The sequence below is a fragment of the Fukomys damarensis genome, unplaced genomic scaffold, assembly GCF_012274545.1.
Source record: "Fukomys damarensis isolate Sample0158 unplaced genomic scaffold, DMR_v1.0_HiC HiC_scaffold_27, whole genome shotgun sequence".
NCBI lineage: Eukaryota > Metazoa > Chordata > Mammalia > Rodentia > Bathyergidae > Fukomys > Fukomys damarensis.
Genome location: NW_022900939.1, coordinates 17,894,884 through 17,911,223, shown reverse-complemented (window position 1 = coordinate 17,911,223; position 16,340 = coordinate 17,894,884). Strand labels below are relative to the sequence as shown.

At 50.5% G+C, this 16,340-nt stretch overlaps 1 protein-coding gene across 1 annotated transcript in view; it reads right to left on the bottom strand.

The window, feature by feature from the left end:
• Kcnq1 (potassium voltage-gated channel subfamily Q member 1) overlaps nt 1-16,340 on the bottom strand; it is a 343,150-nt gene that overhangs the window by 212,202 nt on the left and 114,608 nt on the right. The window contains exons 9-12 of the mRNA XM_010636154.1: nt 13,054-13,164; nt 11,784-11,879; nt 9,138-9,266; nt 8,075-8,216 (exon numbers count right to left, since the gene is read on the bottom strand). Coding sequence (XP_010634456.1) covers nt 8,075-8,216; nt 9,138-9,266; nt 11,784-11,879; nt 13,054-13,164 — 478 coding nt within the window. The remainder of the gene's footprint in view (nt 1-8,074; nt 8,217-9,137; nt 9,267-11,783; nt 11,880-13,053; nt 13,165-16,340) is intronic.

Genomic DNA, 16,340 nt, shown 5'->3' with positions numbered 1-16,340 from the left:
GTTTTTGAGGCAGGGTCTCACTGTAGTTGAGACTGACCTGGAACTCACTATGTAGCTCAGGCTGGTCTCAAACTCACAGTGATCCTCCTGCCTCAGGCTTCTGAGTGCCGGGATTACAGGCGTGCACCATGACACCCAGCCAGTGCTATTTTTGAAAATTTCAATTTCAGGCTATCTATTGTTATAATTTATATACAGAGTTGAATTTTGCAGTTTGATGTTGTATCTGCCCCTTTGTAAAAGTCCTAATGATCATCTTTTATATGCATCAAATTTTCTAGATAGATAGCAATGAAGTCTTAAAAAAAGACAGCTGTCCTTCTTTTTCTACCTAATGTCTAAAATTTCTTTTCCTCGCTTTATTCTATTGGCAAGAACCTCTAGTTTAATGTTAACTAGAAATATTAAGAATAGACATTCCTGTTGTGATCCTGATCTTTTGGGAGCTTATTTTCTTCAATTAAGTATGTTACCTATAGGTTTTTGTCAACAACCTGTATCAGGCTAAGGAACCTTCTATTTTTATTCACTGAGAAATGGCTGCTGGATTGTCAGATGCTTTTTTTTTTTTTTGCAACTAATAAAAATGATACCATGACTTTCTGTTGTCCTTCACTAAGATAGCTCATTGCAGTAATTTTTAAAAAAGAAAGTCAAGCTAACCTTGCATTCCTGAACCCATAAGTCCATTTAACTAGATTGGATTCACTAAAATTTTGCTTAGAATTTTCACATCTCTGTTCATAAAAGATATTTACCTATAGTTTTCTTTTTTTGTAATATCTTTGGCTGGTTTGGGTATTGAAGTAATGCTGGCATCAGAGCTGAGAAGGATTCCTTTCTTTTCAGTGTTCTAGAAAATGCCTAGACTGGTCTTATTTTTTTCTTAAACATATGGCAGGATTCTACTGACTTTGTTAGTAGATACAGAGCTGCTCAGGTTATATATTTGAGTATATAGCTTATGTCTTCCAAGAAATTTGCCCATTCATCTGAGTTATCAAATTTAGTAGCAAATAGATGTATTCTTGTATTTCTTGTTATCATTGTAGTATCTACATAATCTGTACTGATGCCACATATCTCATTTCTTCTAACACTGATAAGGCCTGGATGATGCTGAGCAGGGCCAATTACCTGCCAGTCTTTCATCTGAGGTAGACATGTTGTTCAGTTTGTCACTGCCCATGCAGAACAGACTGCACAGAGCACATGGGGCTGGGAAGACAATGAAGATGATGCAGCAATACTAGCAATAACAGCCCAGGAGAGAAGCAAAGCCCTGGGGCAGAAAGGACAAAAGTGAAAGGTTTTATTACAGGGCAGCAAGAAGATTCTGATTCAGGCTCAGCATGCTTGAGGAGCCGCCGTCAGGCCACTCATGTACTACCCTACCACTGCACCCTCTCAATGAGTCAGGGTCTTCCTCCTAAAAGCTCTGAACCCACTTCCCCAGGACTCGGGGCTGTTGTGAACCATGTGTAACAACAACCAGAAGGATCACAGAAGTTACAATCAAGTTGTCCTAATCAAAGCCCTGAATAACATCACAGCTGATGCCCAGAGCATAGGTGCTAGGAGGGGGCATGGAAAGCTGTTCTTACTCTTTGAAGCATCTTTTCCTTTTGTCCTGTCGACACCAAGGCAACACACGGTTGAAAGACTGGGAAGTTATAGAAGCCCTGCATCTGGTAGTGGGCCCCACCCATGGGCTTCTCTGATACCAGTCCATGGACCACCTGCTTCATAGTAACGCTAGGGGCTTGTTACAAATACAGATTTCTGGGCCTTCCTTCAGCCATTGTGACACCAAATCTCAAAAAATGGGCCTGAGGGTCTGTGTTAAACATACCATTGCTAGGCCTTCTTCCAAGTGGGAGCTCCCAGCTTTACATGTTGAGAGAGCTCTGTCTGGCACAAAGGGAGAGCTTTTGTCTCAGGCAGTCAGAAGATCTGCTCAAAACCCTGTACCCTAAAAGTCCCTAAGCAGGCTTGCAAAAACAAAGTGAGAGTCCTGCATGGACCTTGAAATCATCTGGCAGCAAAGGAATCCCTAAAGACCAAGAACAAAGCAGACTTCACACTGCTTTGAACCCAGGAAGTTCTGGGAATTTGCCCACCCAAGTAAACACACATGGCCTGTGATGGTTCTAATGTGAACAGCAGAATCTGGAGCTAGCACAATTAAGACCTGGTCATTAAGATGCTCATATATAAAACAAGGCCCTTAAGAGGCTGAACCAACAGTAAAGAGAAGACTGAAATCAGCTGAGCATGGTGGTGTACGCCTGTAATCCCAGCACTCAGGAGGCTGAGGCAGGAGGATCGCTGTGAGCTCCAGACCGGCCTGGGCTACATGGTGAGTTTCAGGTCAGTCTCAACTACATAGTGAGACCCTGTCTCAAAAAACAAAAACAAAAACAAAGAGTAGATTGAAATCAAAATGAATAAATAAAGCAAAACAAAAGCAAGCAAACAAAACCAACCCATGCACTGGCAGAGGTAGGGAGAGAAAAGGGAGTTCTTTTGGCCTGTTTTCCTGGAATATAAGCTATCTTGACATGTGTCCCTTGGGCTTCTTTAACAGACTGGGTTTCCATTTATATTACAGTAAGTTAAGTTCTAGAGTAGTTTTCTCTAGAAATCTCCATATAAACCAAGACACCAAAGACCACATATTGGTTCATTGAGTTTCCCTCTATAATCAAAGATACAATTCTCCAAAAAAATGTGCCCTTAAGACACACAGGAACCTCACAGACACAAACCTCTACCAATAATAAGCTGAAATCCACACTTAGAAATGCAAAACGGAACAAGCCACCATGAGCAAGAGTCTAGAGGAATCACAGTACACAGAACAAGACTCTTTGGAACTGTAGATAATGAAACTATCAGATAGAGCTACACAATAGCATGTTCAAATAACTTAAAAATTCAAACTTACAATGTAAAATATGAGAAAAGGTTAAGGTGAACCACTGCACAAAGACGTACAGAAATGAGAAAATACAGTTAACAAATCAAAGTCTCAAAGGGTAGATGAAGCAGTAGGTAAGACACACCTGGAGGTAGAAACGTGGATAGAAAGTGCTGAGGCTGGCGGGAAGATGTGGGATAGATCAGGAGGATGAGATAAGGGTGCCCTTGGAGTTAGTACGAGTGGAGGTACCATTTTACAATATGGCACTGACCCCCACATATGATAGAAGACATAACCCCCCCAATTAGGAATCAATCACAAACAAGTGTAGGCAGGATCAATAAAAAATGTTCTACCACCGTAACACTGCAAAGAAACTACTGAACACCAATGCCATAGGCAAGTTTTCACAGTCAACAGAGATCACTAGGGAAGGGATGATCATTACTTGACTCCCTACAGAAGCCAAGAGAAAGTGGCATTACATCTGCAGAATCCTCAGAGACAATACACCTAGCAACCTGTAACTTTCCCCCAACCAAACCAAGGGCAAGAACAAAACAAACAGACAAAAACTGCAGGTAGGCTGAAGCTAAACATAAAGCCTCAGAAGACCTTGGGGAAGGGAGCCTGGGCCTCAGAGAGGAAAGAGATTAAGTACAATTTGTGAGAAGGGAAACTGCAAATCTGTGAGCCAATGTAAGCAAGCCTTAATCTTATGTAGCCCTGACACTAAGAAAAATGATTTCAGAAGATGGTCTAAAAAGGCAAAACTGGCCAAATGGACAAGAGGGCAACAGAGCTCGAAGCCTACCAAAGTCCTAGTGAGGCCCAGAAAGTGGTGGGCCAGCTAGAGATGGTAGCTTGGTGGAATGGCCCAGGGAGAATAAATTATCTAGGCAGGATGGTGCGCATGCCTGTAGTCCCAGCACTCAGGAGCCTGAAGCAGAAGGACTACCGTGAGCTCAAGGCCAGCCTGAACTACATAGATCTTATTTCAAAAACACAAAGCAGAACAATCCTGTGGGAACCACCAAAATGCAGAGTCCTGATACACAACCTGGAGACAAGGAACCAAAATATGAGGCTGTTTGTCTGGGCGAGTGTACCCAGTAAGCAGGAGGGTTGAGAGCACACACAACTGCATGTCACTGTGCCAGGCTCATAGGCACAGCATACAAACACAAGTGGGCACACCTACTGGGGACTGTGCATGTGATGTGCCCACTCTGTTTCCTAGGCAAGACGACCCACTAAGCACACAGTGAGTCTGCAGGATCCCTGGGTGCAGCAGCAGCTAGGACATGAGTGTCAGGTACCCTAGGCCTGAGTATGGACAATGGTACCCTGCCAGTGCAGGTCCCTGGCCTTGCCCTCCACTTCTACCTCTGCATAGCTAGAGACCCAGGCCCCTGGTGCTGGCAAGCAGAGGGACATATGACCTGATTTCCTGCAAATCCTGTGAGTAATAGACAATATTGTACTTTACTGCAGGGAAACCATGTCTAGCTGGGACCCTCTGTGCTCTTGGTCCAGACTTCTGATGTCTCTACTCCCTGCCCTGGGCAGAAATGGCAGAGTCCCTGCCATAGTGGAAGAAATGGGTTCTCTGCAAGGTCCAACACCTCACCTTTGCTGTGGGTTGGTTTGATTTCTGATGGCCCTGAATAGGGACACTGCCCTCACCTGTACCCACTACCTACGCACACCCGAACAGGCATCTTGGGTAAGCCCAGCCAGTGTGTCTTGGGAGGTCCCCCATGGTCCTGGGCCTCTTGTTTCTCCATTTGTAAATTGCTTCTGTACTGCAGTCCACTTTCTCCCACTGCTGCAGAAGCAGCACCTTGCATATGAGCCAGAGGGCCACGTGCACGAGGGCAGTATGTGCTGCATAGGTGGGTGACCCATACCAGGATTGAGGTGTCCTCTGCCCAACTTGCCTAGTCCTTGCAGCCGGAAAGCATATGCCTGACCAGGTTTGGTTCGGCAGTGGAAGTGTGTATGGCTGTCTGGGCTCTGCCTCATGGGAGCAGGGACTGTGAGATTTTCCCAGTGATGGCATCTGCCCTGGGATTAGCACTCTGTCTTTCCATGCAAGGGCTTTCCAAGAATCTCCCAAGTGAAGAAGACACAGGCATGTCCGGTAACCCACAGGGCAGGGTAACTCCTGATCTCTGGGGACCAGGTCTATGGCTCAGACTCTGAAATCCCATGGCCCTGGACTAGGCCAACTTATCATTTAGCAGGAGAGAAAAAAACCTTGGTGTGGGAGCCTTCCACAAAAGATGCCTACCCTCCTCTGCACTTGTACCTCATTAACATGCTACAGACATCACTGACGACTTAATAACATGAAACGGGCTGAATGCACGGCCTCAGCTCGGGCAGACCCATGCTCAGCAAATACAGAGTGAGGCTTCTCCAAGCCAGGCACACAGGCTGCATCCTCAGCCGCCTCTGGTCATGCCCAACCTGCCTATTAGCATTCCCAGAAAGCCCCAATTTGCATCCAGACAAAGGTTCTACTCCCCGGAAGCCAGAGCTGTGGGGGCAATGGGCATTTGTTGGCACAATTACCCTTTGTGCCTGCTCCAATGGGCAGGCAGGGAGCATGTCTCAGTGGTGCATCGCAATGTGTCCAGGTCTGAGCCAAATCCCATGCCATCTGATGAGGCCATAGGGAGGCTGGTTCCCAGTGGAGAGGCACTCAGGCTTGATCTTGCCAAATAGATGCCCATGACAGCCTCAAGGAATAGGGAACAACCACAGCCCCTTCCTGGAACACTTCCTGCCCTTCTGCTAAGAGTCACTGGTGGGGACAATGACCAAAGACAGGAGAACAGTCAGCTGTCCTAGAACAAGCTAGAGTTTGGTAGGCCATGTCTCAGTACCCATGAGCACAAGAGATCAGGAACAGGGAAGTCTGTCACCCTCTGCAATGGTCTAGATGGTCACACTGCCAATAAGATGGAATATTCTAGTAGGTCCTGGAACATACTGGTGGGTCCCAGCCACTGGGATGAATTTTGAGAGGGGAAGAAAATGACACAGAGATGACAAAAGAGCAGAAAGGAAGAGCATCAAGGCAAGGGACAGCTGAGACACACTGCTGTTTCTGAAACCCTACCTCCACCTGCCTGGGAGGGGATCAGTTAATGGACTGCCTCCTCTCTGCTATACCTGGAGCCCTGGCCACATAGCATCGTCTGGAAAGGATTGGCTTCCAGGAGCTGGAAGTTTAGAATCTGGAACAGTCATGTCTAGCCATAAATGGGACTTGGCCAAGTAGAGCTTTCCCACACTGAGGGAAAGCAAGAAAAGAGATTCCTCCAAGTGGGTATCTCCCTGGAGGGGCATGCCCAGAAAGAGTAGGAGAAGGAGGGCTCGGACTCTGATGGGTAGACAGTAGGCCAAAGGAACTATCACACGACCTTGGCATGCTGGCTGTCCATCGGGACACCAGCGAGTGGTTGAGGGAAAGTTGGCTCCTAAACATTGTGTCCTCTGCTGACCTTCCAACCTCTCCCTCCAGAAATGGAGGGCTCTCTCTTGTTCTGAAGGTGAGGTCTAGATTATTTCTTCCTGGAGCTGTCATAGCCAAGTGTTTCCAAAACAGGTACCTGTCTATCCCAGGGACCATGCCCTGAGAATGGGCTTTATGAGTATTTCACAGGATGTCTCACAGTGATGTGGCACCAGCAGTCAGTAAGTACAGCCATCCCTCCCTATCTGCAGAACATTGTTCCCATAACCCCTGAGGATATCAACATCCATAGATGTTCAAGTCCCTTATATAAAATGTTGTAGTATTTGCATATAACCTATACACATTAAATTAAATCACAATACCTGATACAATGTAGATGCAGGTAAATAATTGTTATACTATATTGTTTACAGAGTAATGACAAGAAACAGTCTGCATGTATTTAACACAGATGCAATTTTCTTTTCTAATATTTTTGGTCCACCAGTTGGTTGAACTGGTGGACACAGATCCCAGGGACACTGAAGGTAACCTTACTCTCTGTGCATAGAACACAGTCCCCACCACCTGTCCTCTGAGGAAGTGGTCCATGGGGTAGTAAAAGGGGCCTTTGCATGAGATGCTGGGTACCAATGGGCTTTGGTGTATTTTCTCCTGGGAAAGTGCAGGCCACATTCCAGTCTTAGTCGAAGTCCAGATATTTCAAAGACCCATGCTGGCCCCAGGAAAAAGAAAAAGCTAGAACCATTCACATTTCATTTAAAGACATCTGTAGAGAACTCAGTCGTTGAGAATCAAGAGTCTCTCAGAAATGGACACTGAAGTCACCAGAGAAGGCAGAGCTGCCAGGGAGCACTGGATCCCTTCCACCACAGCTATCCCTCCCCAAGTCACAATGTCTATGCTACAAGTCCAGCACCTGACTTCTCCATCATGGCCAGGAACCCAAGGTTTTCAGACTTGCACAGCACACTGAGCTTCCCAAGACATTGTCCTTATTTACTAAATGCTCCTCAGAATTGGGTTCCATGATGAAAGAAACCTTCTGCATGCTCCCTAAGACTGTTTGGCAAGGGGAGATGCCCTGTTCCTGCCCTGGTCCCTGACACAATCCAGGAGCACAGCAGGAATTGTACAGGGTCACCATAGGCTGTTCTCCCTATGTCTGATTAGCCAGAGACATTTCTGGAAAGGGCTAAGGTTGGTGAAAGTGTGTAGTAGTCACTACCAGCATGCCACACTGCTGCTATTGTGGCCTGGATGTGTGTGCTCTGGGCTCCTAGCAATCTTCTTCCCACATCCAGGAAAGAGCCTCACTGGGTAGTTTAACAGGGTGAAACTCTACAGCCAGGACCTGAACATGGAACCCTGGGCAGCATTCCTGTCTTGTCACCAGATCCTACAGAAAGTAGGCACCTCTCAGCAGAATGTGCAGAGAGCCTCATCCTCAGGAAAGTCTCATGGAAAGCAGCTAGAAAGTTCCCAGAAGTTTCTAGAAGTTTTCCCTGTCTGCCCATGCTCCATTAGCAGAGATGAGAAACCTCATTCTTGTGCTCAGGCTCCCAAGAAAAGTAGTGATTGTGCACTGTGGGGCCCTTAAGAAATGCCAGGAAATGATTTGGCCCTGCCCCTCCCCACCCTGCCTCATGAGGGAGGTTCCTCACCAGAACTGTCATAGCCATCAACAGAGAAATGGTCTGGCCTCCGCTCTTCTGGGGGATCACATGTGATATGGGGGACTGTGAGCATCTTCTCTCCAGGACTCACTCCATTATCCTTGTCTGGTTTGAACTTCTTTTTCTTTACCTGAAAAAGTGTCACACAAAGGTTGGCACTTCTAGGCATCCTCTGCCAGGCCCTCCATTGGTCCCAGAGCACCCAGAGCAGCCCCAGTCTGGCCTATAGTATATGCCTTCCAGGGAGCATTGACCAACTTCAGAGATGGGACAGGTTCTGGTGGGCCCATACCATACTGGTGCTACTGGGGCCTCACGACCCACTGAGCGCAGGTAGATGGAGACCAGTACACAGTTAATAAGGAAGGTCACACCAGGGAAGTAGTGATGGGGCTGTGGTAGCAGAGCACGTAAGACTGGAGGCAGCCAGAACCTCTTTTGGGGAGGTCAGCTGGAGGAAGCAGGCTGTGTGGAAGTCAGAGAGAATGTTCTGGAAGAAGGAGCAACAGCTATAATGGCTCCAGCAGCAACCAGAAGCTGGGAAGGCCAGGTCTCTGAGGAGGGTGTGGGCCTGAGCCAGGAAGGAGTAATCTCAAGCCTTCATCGTTCATCACCCAGCCAAACAATAAGATCCCTGTCCAAGGCTTGTGGGAACTTCCCAACTCTGTGATCTTGAGACCCTCTTCTCTGAGCTAGTATACCACCTCCATCCCCCACTGGCACCTGGAAACCCAACACCAAGGGCCTCTCAAGAGCCTGCTTTCCAGCAGCTGACCAGAATCCAGCATACCCCGTTGCTTGAGTAATTTCTCTGGCTCTTCATACTCCTGGCCTTGGAGTGGCCAGGCCTGCATGGCTCCAAGGGTAGGGACACTGGGATGGCAGGGCCACAGCTCCAGAGTCATAAGTCATGATGATACTCTGACCTGGACTACTCTGAGCTGAAAGACTGCAGTCAAATGTACTATGACACCCTGGCCATAAGCTGTGGCCCCATGGTCCCCCACTTGCTAAAAGGCAGCCCACCCTGGTAGCAGGCAGGGCTGGTTACCGTGACCATGGCAGACTTCTTTGGTTTGGGGCTAGGGGAGAGCAGCATGTGGCTCCGAGTGGGCTTCCGCACATAGATCTTCCAGGTAGAAGAGTCGGGGTTCTCAGCAGCATAGCACCTCCACGCAGTCTGAAATCGGGGAGGAGGAGGGGACTGTCACTCACAGAACTAGCCAGAGTCTCACCCCAACCCCAGGGCTTGGCAGGAGCCCCACTGCCTCCTCCAGACCCTCTGTCTTGACAATCAGGCTTGTGCCTCCCAGCCTGGCAGCTCACTGCCTCACACACACACACACACACACACACACATCTACCATTCATAGCTCAGGTGCCGTAAAGGCCTCTACCTTGGAGCCCCGAGCTCCCTGCTCCCCCTCCACTTGCCTGAGCTCCTTCTATAGATCAGCCCTGAACCAGATTCTAGACACACAGAGGCACACAGACTAGGCATGCATGGTGAGGGCAGGGGACGGGAAAGGCCTGGGCAACAGGACCCGCAGAGTGTGCAAGGCCAGCTGAGGAGGGGTCACCTGGGACCTGTGTGGGCACTGGGTGGAGAGTCAGGACCTCCGGAGCTGGTGAGGGTGAGACTGAGGGGACAGAAAGCAGAGTCCTTCTGAGACTCTACAGTACCATCATGCAGCTATAGGGAATCTCTGATGTCCATGGGTGAAGCTTTTAGTTTTTGGTCTAGAGAAGTGGTGGAGAACCTATTGCCCTCTCTGTGATGATGTCATGAATTGTATGAGTTGTTTTTTCTAAAGTAAAACCTCAGGGCCAGGGATTTAGATAAGTGGTTCCGCCACCTGCCTCGCAAGCTCAAGGTCCCAAGTTGATCCCCGGTACCAACAAACCAACCAACAAACAATAAAGTGAAACCTCAGTTTTCAGGTTTAATTCCAATGTTGGCACTTTGAAATAAGTATGGGTTTTGGGTTGCAGTTTGGTCACTCAGTCTCTAAAAGGCTTGCAATCACTGGTCTAAAAGGACCCCCACAGTGGCCACCACAGGGGATGACCTGGAGGACACACACTGGCAGGAAAATGAGAAGCTGTGCAGTCCCCAGGTAGGGAGGACCTAGAATTTCTCCTGAGGACATTGTGTTGGCCCTGTCATTGCCAGTCCTGTGACCTAGAGGAGAGCAGCCAAACTTGGGAGAGGTGCTGACACACAGTAGGGCTCCTGGCTGCCATGGATGCCTGCCGTCCTCACTCTCACCGGGTGATCTGGGCAGTTGGGAGGTCCCTGAGGTCTACATGTCCTGTGTACATGCTGAGCTGCCTCTGCATCCCACTGCGCACAGCAGCCTGTACCCCTCTCCTTCCTGTGTGCCCCCACAGCACCCACGCTGCCCACTGTTGCTATCTCCGGACCCAGCAAGTCCTCCCACCATGACCATGGCTTCTGAGGAAGCCCCTTGTCTGCAGGATGTGTGACTCCCGTAGAAGAAGAATTAAATCTGCCCCCTGCTACAGACACTCTGCCACAGTGAAGGTTTTATAGGCCTGATTTATGGTCTCTCCAAAAGGAGACACTATGGGGCCATAAAGCCAGGCCTGAGAGGGAGCACACAGCTATGGTCCCCCGGCTTTATGGTGGCTGCTATTTCCTTCCTGCTCAGCCCTCAGGTCCAGGCCCCAGACCGTTGGTTCTGGAAGGGTTTCAGAAGCACAGGGTGGAGACTCAGGCTTTGCTACAACCACAGGGCCATGGCCCGACAGGCACCCACCCATTGCAGAGAGCCCTGCAAGATGACCCCCACCAGGCTCAGCCTATCTAGGACCCAGACACTTACTGAGGGGCAGTCAGCCCAGGTGTCCAGGGGGCCTACTCTGTGCACCTGAGCCACGATACCGGGAGGATAGCCATTTCTGTGACCAGACACTGGCCTACTCAGCCTGATAATGTCTGTGCCTTCAGCTCCTCACCCAGCCCCCTCCTTGCCCCTGCCAACAAAGATTTACAGGGATATGGTTTTTAATGGCTCCTGTGCCCAAGTTATCACTGACATTAAAATGGCACCCCAGGGCACTGGGCGACAGCAGCACCCACTAGGTCTCATGCCACCTCCAGGACCTGTCTTGCCCTGGAACTCTTAGGTTCTGCTTAACCCAACTCCCAGTCTGATTCATGGGTGGCTCGTGCTGCCTCTCACTGGGAAACAACAGCCACTGCCCAAGCTAGGCTCTGCCCCTAGGGACAGTCACCTGGGGCCCCCTTGCCTTCTCCCTCCAAGACTCCACCCTGTGCTCAGCTAGGGGGTGGGTCATGGAAGGAGGGACAACAGGGTCAAGGAGCTGGAGCCCGAGGCTGCTGGAAGGTAACAGGGCCCATAGGCTGACCACACCAGATTGTGGAGTGGCCACAGTCTCACCTTGTCCCGACCCACAGATGGTTCTGATGGGAGCTGCCATGGAAGGAGACAGGCCCTGGGCTCCCATGCCACCTGGAACCCTAAAAGCAGATAATTCCCCAAGAGGGGCACCTGTGCGATGGGACGGGCACATAGTACAAAGTCCTTGCGTCCCACAGGCTGGGGCAGTGCAGAGGCCAAGGGTGGTTCCAACTCCAGGGTGGACACAAGGGCTGGATGTGACAGTGATGACGAAGATGGGAGGTGGCCAAGGCCGAGCATGTGGGGCACACCTGGATAAGTGATGCGGCAGCCGGGATCTGTCGGTTGAAGTGCTTCTGCCTCTGCTTCTGCTGGACTTTCAGGGCAAACCCAGAGCCAAGGATCCCCTGGGAGGAACAAAAATGAGGCTCACCACCAAGCAGGCTGCCACTGGCCAGGGCCCAGCCACAGGACAAGGATGTGGGGGATGTGGCCTGCTTAGACGTTAGCTCTAAGAAGCCAAACCCACCCTGGGTGGGAGGCACTGGTCAGCCTGCCTCAGTGTGGAGGGCAAAGCACATACCTGCACCTCCCAGCAAGGAGTCTGAGCCATCCCAGGGACCATGTTGGGGAGCAAGGTGGGTGAACCCATCTTCATGTGCCAGGCAGAGACAGCATGCTGAGATCAGGCTGGGAGCCAGAGCAGCCCCGGCTGAGGTGGCTGCCGCCATCACCATGCAGACGACTGCTGCAGCAGCCAGGGTACTCGCTACCCCGGCAAGGGATGGAGCCCTCCACACACATATGTGACACATACATACTAGTACCAAACCTATGCTATGTGAGATACATAGACCTAAGATACATTCAACGCATGTAACGTGTCTACACATGAACATACATACACATCGAGACACTCCCTGTGTGATACACATGCAGGTAGATATAAATAACACACATGACTCATATACATGCATGTACACGTGCAAATGCATGCGTACATGTGCACAGCGGGCCACTCACACATGTGTACACACAACATATACACAAGCCACACAAATACAATGCACAGGTACCTGCATAGACATATGGTGTGCACACACACACAGAACATATATACAGTATACATATACAACAACGTGTACACATATGCGGACTATTTTGCCACTTGCACACCTGTACTCACACAGTGGACTACATGCTCTTGCCCTCAGTTTGTCACTTCTGGAAGGGGCAGGAAATAGACGCTTCTGGCTGTGATGCAGGACACCCACTCCCCCTCCAGGCCACACAGTTCCACTCTGTGGTAACATGGTGACCACACTGGCACCCCCATTGCCTGCTCCCCACCAGAGCCATGCCAGGTTGCTCCCAACCTGCTACAAAAGAGCCTGGGGATTGGGAGCAGGAGAGGGCTGTGTCCTGGGCCCAGTGGCAGGTAGGCTTTGGAGGACAGTGCTTTGCTGACGGCATGTCCATCTTGGCTCTCAGTGAGCCTCCTCTGAATCTCCTCACAGGAAAGGACCTGCTGCCCAGCCCCAGTCCTAGGAAGCAGGGGAGATGGCCCCCATGGGCACCTACCGCTGGGAGTGCAAAGAAGGAGATGGCAAAGACAGAGAAGCAGGAGGCAATGGTCTTCCCAACCCAGGTCTGGGGTACCTTGTCGCCGTAGCCGATTGTGGTGACTGTGACCTGTGAGGAGGAGGGACATCGATCAGCAGTTGGCCAGCCTAAAGCTGTAAGATGGCACCTTCCTAGACCCTACCCCCACCCTGAAGAGGCCAGTAAGAGTCCCAACCACCAGGACAGCCACTCTCCTGCAGCTGCTGTGCAGCTCAGTGGAAGCACCAGGAGAGTGCACAGGAGGGCTCAAGTCCCCAGATCCTGACCCTCACACAGAATAGCCCACCAGGGCTGTGCAGAAAGAGCTTGGTATGTTGGGTCAGGGCACATAGGCTATACAGCCCACCCACAGGAGGACAGGCCTGCCTGCCCCACTGCCTGCCCTGTCCCCCAGAAGCCTGGCCCCTGGCCACCAGCATCGCTACACACAACCCCCAGGAGTCTGGGAGCTCCTATTGAGGCTGGCCGGCCACAAAGAGCTGGGACAGGATGACGTGCCACTTCCTGCCACCACCCCAGGGCTCCAGATGTTTTATTTTTTCTCTCTTCTGAGAGAACAAGACAAGGCTCTTGCCTTCTTCTTGGTGGGGGAGCCGTCTGTCCAGGGTGTGTGGCAGGACAATAGGAGTGAGGGGCTGTTCTCCCTCCCAGGTCGCCCCCCACTGGTATCTGACATTTGCTCCTGGGCCTCTGGTGAGGCAGAACATGCAGTCCTATGCTGCCAGGCCATACCCACCCAGAGTCTGCCTGTGTGGCTCTGGAGGGACCTTGAGGAGTAGTCCTGAGCCTGGCTCCAAGGCCAACTCATGCCAAGGCCACACTCTTGCCTAGGCAGCAAGACAGTCTGCCTGATGCCCTTACCACTATAGCTGGTACCTGCTGCCTGTGGTCTGCAGTCTTGCTCTGCCTAATTAGGGCAGCCCAGCTTATATCCTCTAGGGCCCAGTGACAACTATGCCAGCAGCCCTAGGAAGACCTTCCTGGCTGAGAATTGTGCAAAGGTCTCCATTTGAGCCTTGCCCTACTGAGCCAGGGTGCATGGCAGGAGCTCACTTACTAGGGCCCATTTGTGGCCCAGAGAGAGAGAGAGAGAGAGAGAGAGAGAGAGCGAGCGAGCGAGAGAGAGAGAGAGTATGACACTCTATAGTGACTGCTGACCATACCAGTCCCCAGGGAGACTCTGGCCTTGGGTTCTTGGTGCTCTCCACCTGTCATTGAGCAAGAGCAGCAGAAGCAGAGCCACACACATAGATGCATGAACAGAGACAGGTGTCCATGGCTGCTCAAAGCTGCTGGAGCAAGAGGACCAGAAGAGCCTCAGTGGCAGAAGTGATGATGTTCACAGGGAACTTAGTTATATCCACAGGCACCCGAAGATTTCAGTTTCACCCAGGCAACATGACAGGACTGGCCCCTACTGAGCCCCTGCCACCCTGAGACCCACTCCACCGGTGCCACACCAGGTATTTCTGCAGCTGCCCATGCAGTGCTTTCCCTGCAGTGTCAGCCCTGCAGTGTCACCATCCTTAAAACCCATGTGTATCCTGCACATCATCAGAGCACACAGGAACTGCTCAGGGCCAGCCCCTTTTAAGGGACCACCTGGCTTTGTGTGCATAGGGACACACCCACAAGTGTTGTACACTCCCAGGGACACCCACACACACACATGCTGAAACACATAAGGACCTGATGTTCTATGGCAACACAGCAGCATAAGCACACAGGGCAAGGTCACACACAGAATGGCTGTGCTCAGGGCACACTTGGGCCCAGATACCTTGTACTACCATGTGGACCACCCTTATCTTTGAACAGAGGTACGTGTAGGTCAGATCTAGGCCCCCTCAAGGGCAAGGCTGATGTTGGGGCAGCAAGGGGCCTGCATTCCACATGTGAGGGCTGGGCTGCAACTGCCTTCACCAGGGCCCAGGCTCATATAGGGCCATGCATGGGATACCAGCAATAAAAGAGCTGTGCAGGGCAGTACGACACAGCACTACCTACCCTGAGAGCCAGTCCACTTGGTGATGCCATGGCCCAGAAAGCCATTGGCAAGTTATGGAAGACACAAAACATGAGGCCCAGAAATCGGCCTGGAAAAGCCTGAGCCAACAGGGACTCCAGCTCACCCAGCCTTGAGCCTGAATGACTCCTGCAACCTAGACAGTTGAGGAGAGCAACTCCAGCATCTCTGTCTAACTCAAACATCTCAAAAGGACAGTCACGCCTTTAGTGTGAACATGCAGTTTCTATAAGTTTATCTAGCAACCTCCTATTCATCCCTCAAAACCCTGCTAGGGACCTGGGTAGCCTCTGCTGCCTGCCTGAAACCGTGCTCAGTGTTCCTGGTGGTGGGATCACCACAGCACTTCCTGCTCTGATGGTCTCATAACATATGTGCTCAAAGCCAGAGATGCCACACAGGGCAGAACAAAGCCCCACTTAGCTGGGCAGCCCCTCCTGCATCAGGTCATGGAAGACAAGGCTGAGAGCGAGGGGTTGTCATGGAGCAGTGGTGGTGGGCACCCCAGAGGAGGTAGGAGGAGGTAGGATGGATCAAATCCCTTCAGTTAGCAGGCAAGTGTGGGTGGACAGTCAGCCCAGAGTTGCACAGGGTATGGTAGCACCAGCTACCCCAGTGGGCCTGGCGGGGCCTCTAGGTGCCTTGACCAGGTGTCAGGCCCAGCCTCAGACTGGCTCCACTCTGTCCCAGCACAAGGTGTGCTCTGCAGCTGTGGCGACAGGAATGCTGGTGGGAAGACCCAGGGTCTCCAGTCAGATTCATGAAGATTTGCTTGTAAATGCATGTTGTTCTTTCAGTGTTGTTTTTTGTTTTAGAAAATATAGTAGCTTCGCATAAAGTTGTTTTACATAAAATGGTTCCATTATTATTTGAACAAATATGGAAGCATTTAAAAGTTTCTTGGCTTTATTAACTGTTGATAGATATAAGCCACAGAAACAGCCCCCTATACGAAGAGTATGAAGAGAAGGCAGCCATGGCATTGCATGCACGTAACCCTAGCACCCTGGGAAGCTGAGAAAGGAAAATTAGAAGTTCAAGCCTTGCTTGGGCAATTTAGTAACTTAGCAAGAACCTATCTCAAAATTTAAAAATACCAAAAGGTCCAGGGATATAGCTCAGTGTAATAGTCCTGAGTTCAATCAATACTACCGCCTACGCCCCCCCCAGGCATGAAAGGGTTCAAAAAAGGCATGAAAGGCTTCAGAGTGAATTATCA